Source organism: Hippoglossus stenolepis, chromosome 16 (genome assembly GCF_022539355.2).
Source record: "Hippoglossus stenolepis isolate QCI-W04-F060 chromosome 16, HSTE1.2, whole genome shotgun sequence".
NCBI classification, from domain to species: Eukaryota; Metazoa; Chordata; class Actinopteri; order Pleuronectiformes; family Pleuronectidae; genus Hippoglossus; species Hippoglossus stenolepis.
Window position 1 is genome coordinate 7,941,744 of NC_061498.1, and position 20,119 is coordinate 7,961,862.

The window sequence follows — 20,119 nt, forward strand, 5'->3', positions numbered from 1 at the left end:
AAAACATGAGGAAACCAAAGGGATAAAAACCTGCAGTCAAAGCAGACAAGTTCTTTACAAAGTCCTGTTTTAACAAAATATAACAAATTTTAACTCAATTTAAATCACAACGAATGCATTTTTATTTTATAAACATGTCTAGTCATTACATAAAAAAAATGCATGTTGATATAAGGAGCCTTTTGTGTTGTGGTCGAGCCAGTAGATCAGGACTATGCAACATTGCAGAGCCACACAATGGGCGCTGGTATTTGCTGTGAGTGAAGAGAAATCTGGCTCAACCCTGTCTGATTGTTTTACCTTCTTTCATCACTCCTTCCTCATCTTTTCTGTACATTATGTCTGCAGAAATCAGAACAAAGTCCCACACACGTCTCTTCCTTCACTGCCACACATTCAGTGTGTCGCTCCAGCTAATGGTCCAAGATAAGAGGATCTCCTGTTTTTCTTCAGGAGAGTTTCAACCGTGTGCTCCTCGGTGATCCCTGTCAGCTGGCGAGAGTCTGGCCCTGAGGAGCAGCAGAAACTGGGAGACACTTCACTGTTGTAGTTTGATCCTTCTCGTCTTCTTTCGTGTCTTCTTCCTCTGAACTCTCCTCACTGTCAGAGTGGTGGTTGCCATTCGTTCCATTGCTCTCTTTGATTTCTATTCTCCCATCATTTGTGGAGGGTTTTGTGGTGGCGCTGTCTTCATCCTCATCCTCATCTTCAACCGGGCAAATTGGATCTTCATCTTGTCCGCTATCGCTGTCATCCCCGACATCTTGGTTCTCGTCGCCACTGCCCTTTTCTTTCTCCTTGTCAATCATGAAGACAGGTTGAGTCCGTGCAAGGGGAGTGGTGTCCATTTCTTCATCTTGATCCATGCTAGACAGATATAACAGCATGGGTTAGATTCATTAACTGGAAATTAGTTTTCAAACAGTATCTATCATGCAACTAGACAGAAAAAACAAGTTTATTGAAAACTTTTTTTGTGGATCTTTCAAATCTCAGATCTCACATTCTGTAAACAGTTTAAGTTTCTCTGTGAAAATGAAAAATGTGGCAGCATTCCAAGGTTCATCATCAGTCAGTTGATGTCCTGTTGAAAAACAAGCTTTGATTGCATCGATGACAGACTCGATGGCAGGTTTGATCCACATAAAGGATCACGAGATAATATCCTGTTTACAGCAGAAAGGACAGGGCAGTGAATTCATGAGCTCCAGTCTGAGACCTAGAGACTGAACATACAGGGCGAGACTCTAAAGCTGCTTTCAGACCTGCACCGAACTCCAGACATTTTCCAGAGGGCCTGTATGGGAAATGTGTCAGCGGCTCATGTTTCTCTCACCTGGACGGTGCTCCGGCCACTCTCATCTTCTGCCACATGTAGTTCAGGAACATGGACGCCTGCAGCAAATTTCCAATCCTCTGCATGTGTCTCTCTGAGGGAGAGAGAAGAGGTGAAGTTATTTCAGCCAAAACTAGATTCAGGGTTTTGGATTAGGTAATGATGTGAACGTAACAGGAAACTTAAGCCGTTTTAACAACAATGTGGTTTATATAATACACATTGCCTTTGTAACGCCGTCTCACAGAAAAAAAAGAGCAAAGGAGACACCAGGAAACCAAGAATCAGTATTAAATGTCCTTTACACAAACAATAAACTGACTCTTTCATGTCCTCTTAAGCTCTAAACTCCGCTGTCACTTTGTAGTATGCAGGTAAACACCATTGGTTATTAATTGAACTATGTGCATAACCACATTAAAAGACACACCCAATGATGATCCAAGGCAAATAAAAACAGATTCACTTGTCTCACTTAATCAACTCTATTATCCCTGAGGGGAAAAACTAAACTCTCAGGAAACACGGGCACAAGAAAGAAAAACATTCAAATTCATAAGTACATCAAATAACAACAGAAAACAGAGAGCTTGTAAAACCATCAATAAAACCAAAAGTAAGACCCTCATCAGTCAGTGTCTAATCAACAAGGTCCTCGTTAGAATTTAATATTTTGATGGCCTGAGTTATACAAGAATTCTTTGAACCTGTTGATAAAGCCAAAGGTGAGCACAGACTCTACCATTGAGTTGTAAAAAGGTCTCATCCATTTACTGCACCCACCAAACCAATTGAGCTTCTGGAGGAAGTGAAGACGTTACTGTGCTAAATCACACACACACACACACACACACACACACACACACACACACACACACACACACACACACACACACACACACACACACACACACACACACACACACACACACACACACACACACACACACACACACACACACACACACACACACACACACACACACAACTGACCTGTGTATGGAATGAGTCCCTCCAGGTGTGTTCGGGCTCCCTGGTACTGCAGCAGCTCCTCGGGCGGCAGGTGTGTGAGGAGCACCTGGAGGACCGACTGAGCATCCTGGCAGTTTCTGGCGTTGGTGTTCCACACCACACAGTAGCGCAGGAGCGACTCTGAGAGGGAGTGAAAACAGGGTTGAGCGACGGGCAGCAGCCAGTGGTGGAAGTGGAAAAGAAAGAAGAAGGAAAACAAAGGTGGACGGTGTTTGATGCATGTGTGATATTCAGGATCGAGTTGAAAGGTGTTGTGGACTTTTCACCATCTTTTTCTTATTTCTGTATTTCTGTATTTCATCATTGATCTCTTACCTTTCTGATCCACTCGCAGCTTCAGTAGAGTCTTTTCCAACATCTCCTGTCCGTCCTCCCCCTGACGGATCGCTAACACAACAGGGAACACGACAGCAGAGAGTCAGTGTCTAAGCTCAGGAGCGAACATTTGTTCATGTCAAGTTTGTGGTAATGACTCACATGGACTGTATTTGTATAAAGTATACATGTATTTGTGATTTACACAAATACAAGTCCTTGACACCATAGATTCACACACATTCATACAGGGCTAGTATATGTTTTTTCTTATCACACAACACTGTCAGTGGCAATTTGTGGGTCAGTATCTTGCCCAAGGACACTTAGGCATGTAAACTGGAGGAGCCGGGGATCGAACCACCAACTGTCTGAGTGGAAGCGTCTGATTACTCAACGACTACCTCCTGAGCCACAGCCGCCCAGAAAGTCTACAGGGGAATATCTTTATATTTTGACAGCACAGTTCAAATGAAATGGGGAGAGAGGAAGACACACATGCACCAGCACATTGTCATTTATCTAATTCTCATATGATATGTGAGATGATACTATTATTAACGTCTGATTACACCTTCACCTCATTTTTTGTTGAAACCCTGCGCATCGTGTCCATGTAGAGTAAAAGAATTGATGAATAAGACAGAAGGGGGCGTGGCTATGTTATGGTTCTTATGTGTGCCAGTTTCACTGTAACACTCGTCTGCTGCCACCGAAACATCTTTCTTTCAATATGAACACCTCTCCATCAATATAAGAAAAACAGTGGGGGATGAACGAACTTTGAAATCTGTGAAACTCAATTGGATTATATAAACAGATACTCTGCCTAATTCCATTGTGCAAACCTGGGTTTGGCCACGTTCTTTCTTTTCATCTTGCATGACTAGGCAAGATTCATACTACTCACCTTTACGTTGCAAAACTGTGTGTGGATCTGCCTTTTGTTTGACACATGTACAGAAAGAAGGGGATGTTGATCCACCACCTGCACACGATGTGCAACAAAGATCATTTCCATTGTTGAAAAAGCATCTTTGTTGAAAAGTGAAGATTTGGGGACGCTTAGTTCGAACCTGCGCTCATGGTGAGATTTCAACAGCTGAAATATGACCCGACAGTAGCAGTGTTGGCTTTATCTTAACCACTAAATCTCAATTGAGCATCCAGGTGTTTCGGGTTTTACACTCAAGGGCCCGTTCATTGTGAAAGCGAGTGCTCAGCACGTATGACTCAACTCTCAAAGTGAGAAGTGACAGATGACACGCTGACGACACGTGTCACGATAACTGCAGGTGAACAGATCAAGGACAGAGATTGATTGCATGCAGGAGAATCTGATCTGGTCATGTGGTTAGAGATGGCGGAAACGACTTGTAGGATTAAATACCTTTGATGACAGTGAGCACGGTGTGAGGATGGTCCAGTGAGATGGCCAGACCCAGCGCCTTCAGATACTTCTTCTCATGGAGCAGGTTGGACAACTCCTGCTTCCTTCACACACACATAAACACAGGATCAAACAGGAGCAGGCGACACGCAGCTGAGTGCAGTTTTAGAATTGGTACAATAAACGTCAACATTCACTGAAAATAAGCTCAAAGGACAACGACCAAAACATCAACATTCAAAACAAAGATCAACACAGTAATAACAGTAACTGTAGGTATAGATTAGGGCAGTCCTGTCACAATATCAGATTTTCACAACGATTATTGAGACTTTTTACAGCCGAAGTGAACATTTGTACCAAATATAAAGACATTTCTTCGAGGTGTTCCTGAAATGTTGCCTTCACAAGACAGGACATGTTTTGTGACGTCTCAGCGACCTTAACCTCTGAACTACTACAACAAACACACTAAACAGTATTTTTATAAAATAAGAGTCTAAATGGAAGAAGTATTCTATTTGTCTCTGCAATTTCAATTTCCCTGAACATCTGCACACACCAGTGGACAAACATTCACACATTACAACACATATAATCAATTGTCTGGGACCTGAAATTCACTTGTATTTATCAGAATACCAGAGCAGACATTCCCACACACCCACACAGCCCTGACCTCCGACCCAGCGAGGCCCACCTTAGCCTAACACAGCCTCTGTTTATTCATCAGGGGAGAGAAAGACAGACAAACAGACAGGAGGAGGAAAGGTAGACTCAGGTGGAGTCTGGGACTAACACACTTCACCTTGACTACTGACCTCCAACAAAAGGACGATAAGACTGTTTGTGCATTACTTTGGTTTGAGAGAAAAGGGAGAGAGAGGGGTGGATGACTTTTCTCACGTCTAAAACATTGTGGACTTACTTGAGTATCTGATCCTCCTGTTTGGCCTGCTCCTCTGCCAGCTCCACTTCAGTCACATCCTAGTTGTGGACAGAAAACAAGAACAACATATTTGTGATCGATCCCTGCAGACGTAATTCTTTATTTCCCAGGGAATAATTCATGGATATTGATAAAAAAAGAATCAGGCAAATTTAGGGAACTGCCATCTATGAGTGTGTGAGATTTGGTACAAGCTTGATTGAATTGACTGTTGGGCCTTGGCGTAGGAATGCGCTCTAGTTATTCTAGTTTTGTGATTTATTTCCAAGAATGAAATGTAACTCCAGTTGTGAACCTCTTAGGACATTTATGTAAAGTTTGAGTTTATTTCTTTCTTAGTCTGGAAATCAATGTTTTTAGCTGTTTGATTACTAATCACTCTCCATGTCTTCTGATCAACAGGTGATTATCAGTCAAATCCCACTTACCACCCACACGGTGATATAAGAGTCCGCTGATCCCGTCACCATCTTGTCATCTTTGCGGGTGGCGTGGAGACCCCACACCTTGTCCTGGTGGGCGTCCAGCGTCTTCACACACTCATTGGTCTTGATGGTCCACAGCTTTACTAAACCGTCGGAGCCACTAAGGATAGAAGATCGGAGTAATGTGAACATCAAGTCGTAGCAGAAATCATGCGTTTTAAAAACTAAAATGAATAAGTGTGGATGTAGCCTGATCAGACTCCTGAGATTACAAGATAATCAAACATCCATTAATTTCAATGCCTCATCTGAGCATATGTAGGTAAAAGTGTATTTGTGTATATATACTGAATTATGGAGGAATGCTTCCCATGGGAGGCAGCTGGGTTTACCTGGTGAGCAGCTGAGTGCCGCGACTCACAAAAATCACTTTCAAAACTGATGCGTCGTGCCCCTCAAATGTCTGAAGAAAGACAAAGACAAAAAAATAACATGATCACATCGTTTCTACCTCACAATCAAAACCGTCTCTGGCAGGAGATGAAAAAGTTGAGAATTACAGTCAGTAAAGGAAAGACACGGAAACTAATAAAACCTTAATTAACACTTGTCATATTTTATATGAGTGTCATCTTCACAGAATTACAGATATTATTACACTAATAAGGAAGAGCGCTTACACAACCACTGTATCCAGTCAATCATCTGCTCCTGTCATAAAATACACACTGTAATATATTTACAGCCAGTGGCTCACCTTCAGGCAGCTGAAGTCCTGCAGGCTCCAGAGCTTGGTGGTGCCGTCAGCGGAGGATGTGGCCAGCACCTGGTCGACGGGAGAGAAGCAAACGGCCCAGACGCCGCGGCGATGGCCCCGAAACACCCCCAGCAGGCCCAGGTTCCCCACTTCTGCCAGCGACCACAGCTTGGCGGTCCGGTCCTGGGAGCCCGAGGCCAGCAGCTTGTCATTGGGCGACACTGCAACACTGTTTATATCCTGGAGAAATGACAAGGGGGGGGGGGAGGAGGAGAGGAGGAATGACTTTACAAAGTTGATGAGGTTTTAATAAATAAAAGAAAGAGGATGTGGAACAAAATGGAAAAAGATGAAGTGAAGACTTTGAAGGATTACAAAAAATAAGTAATCAAAGTTCTGAAAAATGTGACATAAATTAACATTAGTCTGCGTAGTAGCGATCAGAGGATATCATGTTCACAAGAAAGTGGAACAGTTTGAAACCTAAAGCCTTGGAACACAGCTCTTTCCAGCCTGGAGGCATAAAGAGCTGCATTGTCTAAATTCTCCTCAATCACAGCAGACATTGCTCAGATCTGATGTTTTACATGAAGACAAAAGACAAGTTGAGAAACCAGGCTCTGCTGATGGACAGGCAGTTAATTGTTATGTTGCGTCAGGAGTGTGCAGGTGTAGCAGGAAACTTGAGTGAACTCAAACATTCCCGCATCTTGCTTATGGTAATCAGTGGTTTAACCTGCACTTCCTGATGGGAAAAGCCACCCTTCATAAAACCACTGGATTTTGAAAAGAGATAGTGGGAGACTGACTTACATGGTGTGTGTTTCTCTCTCTATTCTCTCTAGCTAATGCCGAAAGAATCGCATAAAATATAATGCTGCTGTTATATAGACACAAGTAAGTTGGCTTTTAAAAAAAATGTGACTAAAAAGTTACACTATTACATTTCTTCAGCCTGTCTGTACTGGTTTCCACTACAACTCCTAGAACAGCAGGTGTATACAAGTATTAAAGTGACCTAGTCAGGTTTACACAGTAACCAGAATTATTCAATGTCATTTTAACACATTTCATTCACATTTTAAACTGAATTCAATAAGTGACCTTGTTTCCCGTGTAAATGTAAAAAAATAAGATTAGCTGAGCTGCATGTGATTATTAAGACTGATCTGAAAGTGTTCATTGTTGCCATGGTTATTAACGTAAAAATCTTTGTTACTATTAATTTAGTTATTGTTCAAACAGGCTTATACAGTATTAGTAGTAGTAGTGAAGCAGCATTATATATGTTATATATTAAGAAATGGTAATCCAACATTATTCATTATGAATAAACATTAAATATCCTGAGTTATTCTCAGATAAGGACATTTAATCTTAGAGACAGTTTGTGTATCATGCGACATTGTCAAGTTACAAGCAGCGACACTGGGACAGTGACACGTTACAGATGGACGAGTTACAACTATGTGTCTGGAATAAATTCAAAATTTGATTTGATTAAAGGTTACCCAAAATATTCAGATATGCCGAAGGAAACTGCCAAATCGACGAGTTTGAAAATCACCTGAAAACTGTAACAGCTGAGCCACCTTGCAACTGCTAAAATCGTTTTCAATTATGGATTTCAGTGCGATCTGCATTTAATCATTTGAATAATCACTAGTGATTCTCAGTGAAGCTGCCCTAGTGGTTAAACGGTGTTATGACAGCACTGACACCTTTAGTTCCATTGGAGTGGGGAAATAAATATAATACTCGCTCCTCAAATTACAGAAAATTGGTCAAAGGCAAGTGATAGTGCTGGAAACAGGAAATGGGACGAGCCGAAAGTATGCAAAGGGGATTATATCCTTTACGCAAATAAAAAAAACAGAGGAGTGGTGAAATAATCCAGTAAGGAGTGGGGCTAAGTTTAAGAATAGACCATTGTCACAGATTTGAAAGATCCGGACTGTGCAGGTCACAAAGCTAAACAAACCACAGCAAAGTGAATCACATTCTCTGTCCGACTGCATACAGAAACTAATTAAACAATATATTTTAACCTGTTGAAACAGCTATGAAAACACTAGACATGCATTAGTAACCACTTAGTAATTAAATAAAGAGCTACCACAAAAAACTGGCGGTTATCAGATACTTCACTTTAGTTGAATGTTAACAGCCAAGTGTGCCATGTCAACATAAGTCCATTGTTTTCCATTTATGCGGGAAAAAAAGAAATTTCCATGTCAACCTTTTGTTTAGTGGAAAGCTCGTCTTTCTTGCTGAAAGGTAAAGTCTCCACTGTCAGGCTTTTAAAATATTTGGCGTTTAACCCTGAAGGATATTAGTAACTATTGAGAAGTGCTTTCAAGTACTGAACAATAAAGAATGAAGTAAATTGTGTTCTGGTCTCTGTCCAACAACAAGGACTTTCTAAATGTGCACAAAGGCCTTCCAAGAATTTGAAGAGGAAATATCTTTTAATCCACGAGCATTTCAAAAGATATTTTTAGGAAAATATTGCCTTCATTGACAGGAAGACATGCGGCAAATGGCCAGGTCCGGAATCAAACTAAACAGGTTTTTTGACATGTCATTTGGCAGACGCTTTTATCCAAAGCGACTTACATTTAGTGCATTCAACATCTATGAAGGGCCATTTAGGGGTTCAGTATCTTGCCCAAGGACACTTCGGCATGCAGATGCGGAAGACTGAGGATGGAACCCCTCAGCCCCCGCCCCCCCCCCATTCACTCATTAACTTTTATTTGAAACTGAACAAAAACTGTTTCTGTGATGGGGTCCTGCAAAAGATGTTTTTGTGGAATATATCCTGCGGCTTCGATGTTTTGGGCTCAAATTCTCCACTGTCCAAGCGCGGTGATATTTGGCTTACACTATATATATATATATGTTTTTCATTGGGCGAGTGCCAGGTACTAATGGTCACAGTTTATTATTCTTTCTGGACAGTGTGCAAACATTTTTGACGTGTACCTTATCATGCGCCTTCTCTGTGCATCGGGCGGTCAGCTCGTGTATGTCTTCTTCTGTCTCAGGCAGGTCTGCAGGCAGATCCCACACCTTGATGGTGCAGTCCTGACTGCCAGACACTACAAAAGACGCTTTCATCCTTCACACAGAGACAAAGATGGAGGATCATTACTGTCAAGCAGCTTCGCAAAGACTTGTCTACCAGCTAACTCACTATCTGTGTTTATACATGTGATAAGTAAACATGTGTGAGTGGAGGAATGTTAAGTGTTACCTGGAGCAGGTGATGGAGCCCACAGCATTGGCGTGGCTGGAGCCCTGGGCCACACATCTCACCTGCCCACTATCACCGTCCATCTGCCACACACGCACTGACCTGTCCTGAAGACAAACACACACACACACCACACAAATCTCACTGTTTACACAAATGCTATTTCATGGTCCTCTAGTTAAAGATGAACTTATATTGAACATGTGGATTTGTGAGCAACATGTGGAACTAATCATTAATCCTTGTGTTTCTGTTCCCTGTTTGGTGCAAAGAGGTGAGCTCACCTTTGCACAGCTTGCAAAGAGAGAGCCGGTTTTGAACACATCCAGAGACAGGACAGTGTCTGTGGAAGATAGAGGCGAACAGTACGATGCATAAGAAACACAATCGGCTCAACAAGTCAACTTTTAACAAGGCACAGCTGAGACAACCCATGTTCCCTTTTTATGTGTTAAACACATCCACTTTCAATATTACTCAGTCTACTAACTGAAACAATAAGCACATACTTCAATACAAATAATTGATTGCCATCATTACCAGTGTTGTAATACACATAATTGTTATAATACTTTAATTTCCAGTCATCCAGGTTGAGTGAAAAAACTGCTGCAGGTTTCAGAAGCTACAGAAAAAGTAGCAAAACTATTCTTTAAAGTTTGATGCCAAAAAAGTTGAAATGTGTAAAATATAGAAAAATAAATAAAAGTAAAAAGAATAATGTATTTTTGTGCTATTAACCTTTATGGGCACATGTCAACAGCAAAGACATTTCCTACTGCAGATTGTTTCACATGTGGCTCTACACGAACTCATGCTGCCCTCTGCTGGTGGGGACTGACCTGTGTGTCCGTAGAGGATCTGGCAGCTGTTGGTGAGCAGCTCAAACACCTTGATCTGGCAGCTGTTGGTGGCCACCACGATGTGACTGTCTTTACCCAGGAACTTCACATCCAGCACCTCATCACTGTAGCCCACAAACTGAGAGAGGGGGGACGGAGGGGGCGACAGAGGAAGAGCGTTCATTAGTTCTGAATCTGTGACAGTGATCACCCGACTGAGATGTCGAGGTCTCTCCAAGGAACTAAACGGTGCGAGTGCCAATATATTTTAGCATATTACAGACAAAGAAGCAAAAGAGCTAAAGCATACATTTTTTTGTTAAGTGTTTAAAAGACAGCGAACAGATGTCATCCTCTTTATAGCATCATTTAAAGTTTGGTGGTGTCAAGTTTCTGCAACTTGACATTTGTCTTGTTAAAAAAAAAGGCATTAAATTGAGTAATGTCATGCCAATAATATATACAAATTTTAATTGAATCTAATGTAGATTTCAAATAGTAAATATTACCCACCTGCTGCTGTGTGGTGAGGGCAGGCAGCTGGTAGAGCACTATGTTGTGTTCTGCAGTGACTGTGGCCAGTCTAGAGGAGAGGGGCAGGTGCAGCAGGTACGTCAGACTGCGAGGGTTGTCGTCCTGCTCTTCCTCCTCCCCAGTTACAGGGCTGAGGGTAGAGAGGAGCTTCTGGCTGTAGATGCAGCGCGCCGTGCTGGCCTCCCACACTCTTAACACCCCTACGGAGACGATGGGGGAGAAGACGTGAGTTTAAGAAAGCACAGGGACTCAGCTTTGATTTTCAGAACTATGTAAAAATCCAACCTTTGCTTCCAGCTGTGATGAAATGCAAGTCATTGCTCTTCACGCCAATCTCAGAGAAATCTTTATTCTCAGGCAGCAGCACAACGCCCTCCACAGCCTGGAGACCAAGACAACACGCACAGCAAGTTCAGACGTCAAGAGTCACAGCTGCAACATGTGCTTCACATGAGGAGTACAAAAGATTTTCAGATCCAATTCACAGTCTTACCTCGTAGACAGGTACAGTCCTCTTGGCTTTCCGAGTCTCAAGGTCCCACACTGTACAGATCTTATCTCGACCAGAACTGCAAACAAAGATCAACACAAAGTTACAAACAACAGCTTTCAAACCTGCAGCTTTAGAAGACAGACAAAACTGTCTGCTGTTTGTAGATAAGATGACAGAAGGGATATTGTGTCCATTTTGTGTGTGTGTGTGTGTGTGTGTGTGTGGGGGGGACAACACAGTACCTGACCATGGTGTCACCGTCAGCGCTGAAGCTGAGGGAGGTGACGGCGCTGTAGTGGCTCTGCAGCACAAACACACACTGACTGGAGCGCAGGTCCCACAGCCGGATGCCGCAGTCCAGAGACGAGGAGAAGAGCTGCAGTCGGCTGATGTCTGGGTGGAACCGGACGAGGCTGCAAAGATTCAGATTAATTCAACTGTCGATTCTTGTTCATAAAGGCAGGTACAAAATCAGTAGTGTCCATTTTAACCTGAAAATGGACATCTTTAACTTTTTAATGTGACAACTCCAACTGTAAATGTGATGCTACTTTAATTTGAGCTGTTTCCATAAAAGTATTGAATAATACTTTTTGGATTATGTTTAATCCAATAAAATATTGTTTCTCAAATCCCTTATGCTTTTAGTTTTTACTTGTTGAGTATTCATGACAGATAACATCACTATAAAAGCCCTTGTATGTGCAATCCAGTTATATACTGCTACTGTATAACATGTGACAATCAGAGTGGATTCTTATTTTTTTACTCCACACATTAATACAGCAGACTATTCACGAATAACTCACTAACCTCACCCGCTGACTGAGGGTCTAACTTTTCAAAACCAAGCTACAACTTCTGTAATAACAACTGATTTGAAGAAATAATCTTCATGCTGTCTCAACTGTGGTTCACAGATATCTGGACTTACTGCACAACTCCAGATGACCCTTTCAGATTGTGTGTGCAGTACTGCTTCACCACATCCCAAAGCTTAATGGTACCGTCACAGCCACCTGCAGGACAACAAGAGGAGAAGGTCTTTAAACTGTAAAACTGTCTATGCAGCAGGTGAATTTCACAGCTTTTATTCCAGTGTCAGCTGACCTGTGGCGAGGAGCGTGGAGGTCGAGTCAAAGGTCATACTGGCTACAGGCACTGTGTGAATGGCCCTCCAGGAACGAGTGCACTGAGCTTGTCTCCAGTCCCATTGCTTCAGCAGCAGAGCCCTGCTGGCTGTTACCAGCAGCTGAGGTGGGACACAGAACAGAGGTCAATAAATACTAAACACTCTTGTACAGGCTGACATTAGAACATCAAGCAAACTCCCACTGAAGTAATGACAAGTGGTCACAGCGTCTGCTTTACCTCATCGTCACAGCTGAGTGCAAAAGATGTGATGTCCTCTAGATCATCCTGTAAACAGACAAGAAGTACAAATTTACAAATTACAGATATATTTGACTATTGAAAACAACTTTAAATCAAGTGACAGTTGTGATTTAAAGTTGTTTTCAGTTGTAAAAATGTGTCTTTAAATTTAAAATAAAAATGATAATGTAGGATTTATGGTGATAATTTTCGATATCGACTGATATGAAAATATAACTCCAGCACTCAAAGGTCTTGTGGACTCACATGCTCGACACTGTGGACAATCTTTCCTGTGCTGATCTCCAAAACATTGACACGAGAGCCACAAGTGCAGAAGATGTGTTGCTCATCGTTGCTGATCTGGAAAACAAACAGATGGAGGGAATAAAGCTGCCGTCACCAGAGTCAAGTCCGTCAGCCTGTGAACACATCTGTATTATGCCTTGTGAGGAGAAGTCCGGTCTGTTTATGGAGATTGTCTCGAGCTGGAACAAGTCAGGACATTTTGACGACTGCTGCACCACTTAAAACCACAACTTTGCAGCGTGGTATTAAAACTTGATAATATTTTTTATGATTAGTACTATTTTCTTACAACACACTAAATCTTCACAAATGTTTGTCACAAAGTGTACTTCTTCAAATTTGATCAAATTGACCTGGAATCTTCTCAAACCCGGTAAAAGACAAACTGTATGAAAAAACATATATATAGATATACACATCCATATAAAAAAATAATATTTATATATATTATTAGTGCATATGTAAAATGTTGCATCAAAGTTTATAGCTACATAACTAAATACCAACAAAAAGATATCTCTCCAGGATGTGCATATCAGATATATAAGCGATATAATAAATATGAATTTATAATTCAGTTATACACTCACAATATACATTTGAACCAAAACTCATAGATATGTGCATTCTACAAGCGAAACTAACAATAAACGAAAATATATACATATATTTATTACTAATTTGTAATATCATTAGTTAGCTACTTATTCGTGTTTGTATTATGTGCTGCTGATTGTCATTATTATTTTCTTATAACATGTGGTATATTAAAGTACTGATATTTTAGTGGGTGGGGGATTCAAGGGGTATTGCTGTGTCTATAATATTGTTAAAACAAGTTTTGTCCAATTATATGTGGAAAATCAGTGAATATATGTGGGAAGAAATTATGTACTATAATTAAAAGGTTATTTGTATGAGCTGGGGGATGTATCCACATGTTCATGTTGAATTTGAGCCACATGTGCACGAAGCAGAGGACTCACCTGCACTTTCCCTCCTTTGTAAAACGGTTCGATCTTGCTGGAGACATCGTAACTGTGAGAAAAGAGCAGGAACGTGACTGTGGAAACTTGGAGTGACACTTTAGCTGAGCGTACGTTAGCTGATAGCTCGTGTTAGCTATTAGCTTATATGTTTTCTCGTCTCGTCACACAACACACTTACTTTGTCTTGAACTGGAGGTTGATGTTCGCCATCTTGCTCACGAAAAAGAAAATGCCACAATAAAAAACTAAATATTTCCCGCAGCGATGATGAAGTGATTATTTCTCACTTCACACGTTGGCTCCAGTCAACACATCCATGCCGCATGTTGATGGCCCAAGTCGCACACATTGCGCGTCATCGGAGCGCACGACGCTGCGATTGGCTGGACGGTTTCATAGTGAAATCCCGCTTCTATTGTCAACGTGTAAATAAACAGAAACCCATGAAATAAAAGGGATAAACTTGTGATTTAAAAGTTCATAAGTAAACAGAGTTATTAACACGTGTAAAGTGCAGAGTTTCATGATAAATAATTTCTGTTTGAAATGTCATAATCACTTTTAGATGTGTTGCTCCTGACGCTCACAACAATAGACTCAGCCGCAGCCATTCATGTTTAAAAGTCTGTGTTTGACATGTGGAGGCTGAGCTCTGTTGCTAGAATAGCAGGGAAGTATCTGCCTTCGTTTTTATAATTCACACGCACACACACACAGAGAGAGACAGAGAGAAACACACGGTCCCTCCTTCATGTTTTGTCAGGAATGTTCATGTGTGTGTTGCATTGATAACGAGGGTGTGTGTGTTCCCTGTGTGACATGTGAGAGGATCGATATGGACTGAAACCAGCGCCCGTGATGGAAACACGGTGAGGACAGGAGGTTATTATGGTGAGTAGACACCAAACAACTTTGTTTATTTAGTCTCGTTTTTTTATTTCTATTGATTTATTTATTCTTTGCTTTTGACCAAGTTACTCTAATATAATATTTGGACAGCTACCTCTCTAATATATTTTCTCAACTCTGAAATGTGTTTGAATTGCTATGTAACATATAATCTTGTATGACTGTCCTCTTTTTTTTTAATTAAACATATAAATAATTTGAAATTCAATTAATAATTCCATAACTGCAAATATCATGGTTTTATTGGCATTTTCTAACTTTCACATGTAAAAAAAAGAGTGAAGGCACCTGTCTTTTTTTGTTATCATGTGATCAGTCATATGACTTTCCAGAACAATTCTCTTTTGTTGTCTTCTGCCTTTCTGTTGAAAAACACTGTGGACGGGTTGTAGCAGTTGTAGAGAGCATGTTTTACAGTTGTTGGTACATAACCAGTCACAGTCTGTCCATCAACTGTCAGATCTTTGACATATAATATCTCCATGGAAAGAATGAACAGAACAATAGACAATGATAACCCAGTATAAACTTGTGTTTGTGTTGGCCTCATCCAGGCGGACCCAGAGGTGTCAACACAGAGCGGGGGCTACGATGTGGAGCTGTTTGTGGACTCCCCAGACTACGACCTGATCTGCACCATATGTCAGGGCGTCCTCAGGTGTCCAGTGAGAGCTGCGTGCCACCACATCTTCTGCAAGAAATGCATCCTACAGTGGCTCAAGAGGTACAGAACACAACATGGACCAATACTACAGAGGAAGATCATAGTATAATTGTGCTGAATTCGATTTTCAGTCATGTTTAGTCCACACAAAAGAACCAGACTAACTGATATTTGTCCTCAACAGACAGGAGACATGTCCCTGCTGCAGAAAGTCCGTCAACCCGAGCTTGATCTTTGTCATGTTCAAGCTGAGCAAATCTATTGGACGCATGAAGGTCAAGGTGGGAAACTGAAAATAGAAGTGTTGAAATCGTCTGCATTTGAACATAAAAGATATGTTATTACAATTATTACTAAGTATTTTTACTCAAGTACATGATAACAAATGATACATGACTTAATACTGATGAATATATTACAATAATAAGAGACTTGTTGCAGTTTGACCAACCAACAGTTCATATAAGAGCCAAAATTAGTTTCACCTCGGCCATCTACAATAATAAAAGTCCACTTACGTGGTGTAAGTGACATCAATATCAGTAATAATACTTACAACACTCATAGGGGTCATTTCCCACAGTACATTATGACTAGTTTTGATAGTTTAAGCAAGTTTTTATTGTAGTATTTGCATGCTTTATTATTTTCTTGTTGTCAAATCAGGCCTTACACTGCAGTATTGCTACTTTTACTTCACTGAAGGATCTGAGTACTTGCTCCACCTATTCTATTTCTCTACTTCTTAAATTTGTCATACATTATAATAAATCGTCCTTCTTTATTTGCAATCACATCATATTTCTCTGTGTCTGCAGTGTAAGAATGAGATCCGTGGTTGTGCAGAGACCTTTCCCCTCTCAGAGCAGTACTGCCACAGTATGAGCTGTCTGTATGAGCTCATCCCCTGTCCCTACCAGGGCTGTCGGGCTCAGCTCCTGCGCAGGGATCTGGACATCCACGCACGCCACTGTGAGCACTGGCGTCAGCCCTGCCACATGGGCTGCGGGACGATACTCTCCCACCGCACCCAGGCCCAACACAACTGCTACAAGCAGCTGAGGCAGGAGTACGAGGCCAGGCAGAAGAACCACAGGGCCATCGCCACTGCCCTGCAGAGGAAGATGAGGAGGATGCAGAGCACCATGGCATACATGAAGAGGCAGATAGGGCTAATCTGTGAGAGCCTGGAGGTGATGGACGATCTGCACGAAGACGAGGAGGAGGACCTCGGAGAGAGCAGTGGCAGCTCCGGTGGGACGCCAGGCGACAACTTAGGCACCGGCTGAGAGACAAGTTCCTGCTGCTGTTTCTTCTCCATGTGTGTATTTCTTTGAAGATGTGTGTGTTTTTTTTAAATATGTAGGATTGAATTGAGTGGATTTGTCACAATTTCGTGCTGTAGTTTCATATATTTTGTAAATAAAGTATTTAATATCACACTATTGTCAAGAGAGTGTTATTGAACGTTGAACAAAGGTGATTAGCATGCTAACTCGTTAATGATGATGAGAATTACATTTATTGATATCTGATAGGCTATGAATGAAAACAAGAAATGGTAAAACATTTAATATTATTCTAAAATAAACAAACTTTCAAGACCCAGGTTTACTCCATATCACTTGGGTGTTTTATCAATTTGCCACCAGGTATAAATAACAAGGAGTAATTTTTCCTTATCAATTCACAATAAATAAATAAAAATTAAATAAGCAAATATTCACACCTGAGATGCTGGAACAAGTGACTTTTCTTGTTGCATTTGACCTTTTGAAAATCATAAAACTTGCTGCCAGTTAATATTCTGTAAATTCATAATTTCGGCACTTTTGTGGAGTTTATGGTGAAACTTTGCATCAACAGGGCCCGAGCAGTGAAGCTGTAGGACCACTAACTGCCACTAGAGGACAGCAGTAAGCAGATTCTCGTCCGGGGGGGGAGATATCGCGATAACACATCTAAATAAAAGCCAGCGGAACTTCTCGTGGTTCTTCTTCCTGTTATACAGATCACGTAAGTAGTCATAGCGGATTCTCATCCATCTTTATCTCACGCATCCTTCAGACAAACAGACTGAATTTACTTATTAAACTACATGAGAACACGTTGTGTCTAATCTGCTGCGTAGTTGTTACCGGAGAGAAGCTGAACGTGTCGATTTACTCACTGATCGGACGTGTAGCTTCCAGTATGGCGGCCATACTCGTGTTCTGGCAGATGACGTCTAAAGAGACGTCCAGAGATTCATGCTTCATTATTATCAGCGGGAATATGTTATTTATTTTTAATGTTTTTTTTTTATTTGTCCGGTAGCAAATGGCGGACGACGCCGGTGGTAGAGGAGGTTTTCGCGGAGGATTCGGCGACCGCGGCGGCTTCGGCGACCGTGGCCGCGGCGGCCGGGGCCGTGGACGCGGCAGAGGCCGTGGAAGGGGCCGCGGAGCCCGGGGCAAGTCCGAGGACAAGGAAGTAGGTTTCACACCTGATGTCAACTGTGTAGATGGTGTAAGTGTGTGACACCGATTCAAGAGGTGGTGAATTTAACCGAGTCCATGCTGTGTGTTCTAAGTGGATTCCAGTCACCAAGCTGGGCCGCCTGGTCAAGGACATGAAGATAAAGTCCCTGGAGGAGATCTACCTGTATTCTCTGCCCATCAAGGTAAACCGCGTGCGAGGCTGACATGACACTGCTGACTGTACATTTAAATGTTTGCATAATTTGCCCTGATTGTACTCGTACGGTCACATTTCATTAGTTCATTAGCACAATACTGCTCTGGATGGAATTAATTGACCACACTACTCTCAAATCTGCATCTCTACATGTATAACACCTGTTTATACCAGTGTATGTAAAAAGAATAGTAGTAATCATTAAATTAACATATTTGTAGAATCAAAGACTGATAATCTATTGTTGGATGTGGTGATATATACTTTCAACTATTGACAGAAACTTGCTCAAATCCTTCGACTGTCCTGAGATTTTATAAACTGAATAATAGAATAAAAGCTGATTTCTTGATGAAGTTATATTAGTTGCAGACCTATCCTTATTTTGTAATGCCACACTTGAACCTGCTGTGTTAATGTAACGTTACATTGATCCAACACAAAGCATGCAAAACTAAACAAAGATGGATTATTCTCCTTTTCACTTCTGCTGTGTTTCTGCCTAATGCTCATCTCTTCTGTATTTGTTGTCCTGCAGGAGTCAGAGATCATCGACTTCTTCCTGGCTACTGGTCTGAAGGACGAGGTGCTGAAGATCATGCCTGTCCAGAAGCAGACCAGGGCCGGTCAGCGCACCAGGTTCAAGGTGAATGTCACGAATTCTTCATAGGCCTCCTGTTATTCAGCACTTTCACAGCACCAGTATCTTAGTCTTACCCCTGGCTGTGTTTTACAGGCCTTTGTTGCCATTGGTGACTACAATGGCCATGTGGGTCTGGGGGTGAAGTGCTCCAAAGAGGTGGCCACAGCCATCCGTGGAGCCATCATCCTGGCCAAGCTGTCCATCGTCCCCGTCAGGAGAGGATATTGGGGTAACAAGATCGGTAAGCCCCACACCGTGCCCTGCAAGGTGACTGGTCGCTGCGGATCTGTGTTGGTGCGTCTCATCCCCGCCCCCCGCGGTACCGGCATCGTGTCTGCCCCTGTCCCCAAGAAGCTGCTCATGATGGCTGGTATCGATGATTGCTACACCTCTGCCAGAGGCTGCACCGCAACCCTCGGCAACTTTGGTAAGATTCTTCTTGGTTGTGCACCTTCATCTGTGTTGTGTACCTTCATCTGTGTTGTGTCTGGTATTCTCCACGCTCTGCTCAGCACACCTGCTGCCGTGGTGTAGTTGTCGTCAATCGGGAGAGAAATAAACGAGTATTGTAATCCACAGCAGAAAGACGTTTAAGTGGTCTCCTCTGTTTTATAACGGTGCTCAACATTGTTTATTTTACAAATGACACTGCAGACACGTGCTGGAGCATCATCTTAAACATACTGTTTCTTTTTGTTAACTTTCTAGCCAAGGCCACCTTTGATGCCATCTCAAAGACTTACAGCTACCTGACCCCTGATCTCTGGAAGGAGACAGTCTTCACTAAGTCTCCATACCAGGTACAGTACACAGCTTTGACTAACTTGTTTTGTTTACTATCATTGATATGCAAGGTTATTTGACTCTCTGCTTCCTTGTTCTTATTCCAGGAGTTCACTGACCATCTGGCCAAGACTCACACCAGGGTGTCTGTGCAGAGGGGGCAGCCTGTCCCACCGCCTACCTCCTAAACTTTTTGTACAATGAATCGTTGAATAAACAATTCTGAAACAATGTAATGTGCACTGTCTCATTTTGCATGAACTTGGCTCATGGAAACAGTTGTGGTTTAGAAATTGAAGGAAGTGCCAAACATTGAATAGGTGGTATGGATAACTTGCAATATGGGAAATTATCAAGAGATCTGTTATCAGATCTGACTATACCTTGAATAAAAATTTTAAACCGTTTAGTAGCACTTAAATGGCACTTATAGCACTTTGTAG

At 41.8% G+C, this 20,119-nt stretch overlaps 3 protein-coding genes across 3 annotated transcripts; 2 read left to right on the forward strand and 1 right to left on the reverse strand.

The window, feature by feature from the left end:
- Window positions 1-98: 98 nt before the first annotated feature.
- Window positions 99-14,372, reverse strand: tbl3 (transducin beta like 3). Its single transcript, XM_035180765.2, has 23 exons — window positions 14,180-14,372; window positions 13,999-14,050; window positions 12,971-13,066; window positions 12,701-12,748; window positions 12,440-12,581; window positions 12,264-12,348; window positions 11,572-11,742; window positions 11,330-11,405; window positions 11,122-11,218; window positions 10,816-11,036; window positions 10,303-10,441; window positions 9,745-9,803; window positions 9,461-9,567; window positions 9,190-9,325; window positions 6,205-6,444; window positions 5,840-5,910; window positions 5,451-5,607; window positions 5,002-5,060; window positions 4,074-4,177; window positions 2,684-2,755; window positions 2,330-2,488; window positions 1,337-1,430; window positions 99-867 (listed from the first exon to the last, which is right to left on the reverse strand). Exons 1-23 carry the CDS (start codon window positions 14,209-14,211, stop codon window positions 489-491), a joined length of 2,796 nt encoding a protein of 931 aa, XP_035036656.1. The 5' UTR covers window positions 14,212-14,372; the 3' UTR covers window positions 99-488.
- A 394-nt stretch (window positions 14,373-14,766) lies between these two features.
- On the forward strand, window positions 14,767-16,961 carry rnf151 (ring finger protein 151). The gene is made up of 4 exons (XM_035180799.1): window positions 14,767-14,892; window positions 15,465-15,634; window positions 15,759-15,855; window positions 16,393-16,961. Exons 1-4 carry the CDS (start codon window positions 14,890-14,892, stop codon window positions 16,861-16,863), a joined length of 741 nt encoding a protein of 246 aa, XP_035036690.1. The 5' UTR covers window positions 14,767-14,889; the 3' UTR covers window positions 16,864-16,961.
- Window positions 16,962-17,500: 539 nt separating this feature from the next.
- Window positions 17,501-19,907, forward strand: rps2 (ribosomal protein S2). Its single transcript, XM_035180796.2, has 7 exons — window positions 17,501-17,590; window positions 17,891-18,046; window positions 18,147-18,236; window positions 18,789-18,896; window positions 18,987-19,320; window positions 19,602-19,693; window positions 19,784-19,907. Exons 2-7 carry the CDS (start codon window positions 17,894-17,896, stop codon window positions 19,862-19,864), a joined length of 858 nt encoding a protein of 285 aa, XP_035036687.1. The 5' UTR covers window positions 17,501-17,590; window positions 17,891-17,893; the 3' UTR covers window positions 19,865-19,907.
- Window positions 19,908-20,119: the final 212 nt, after the last annotated feature.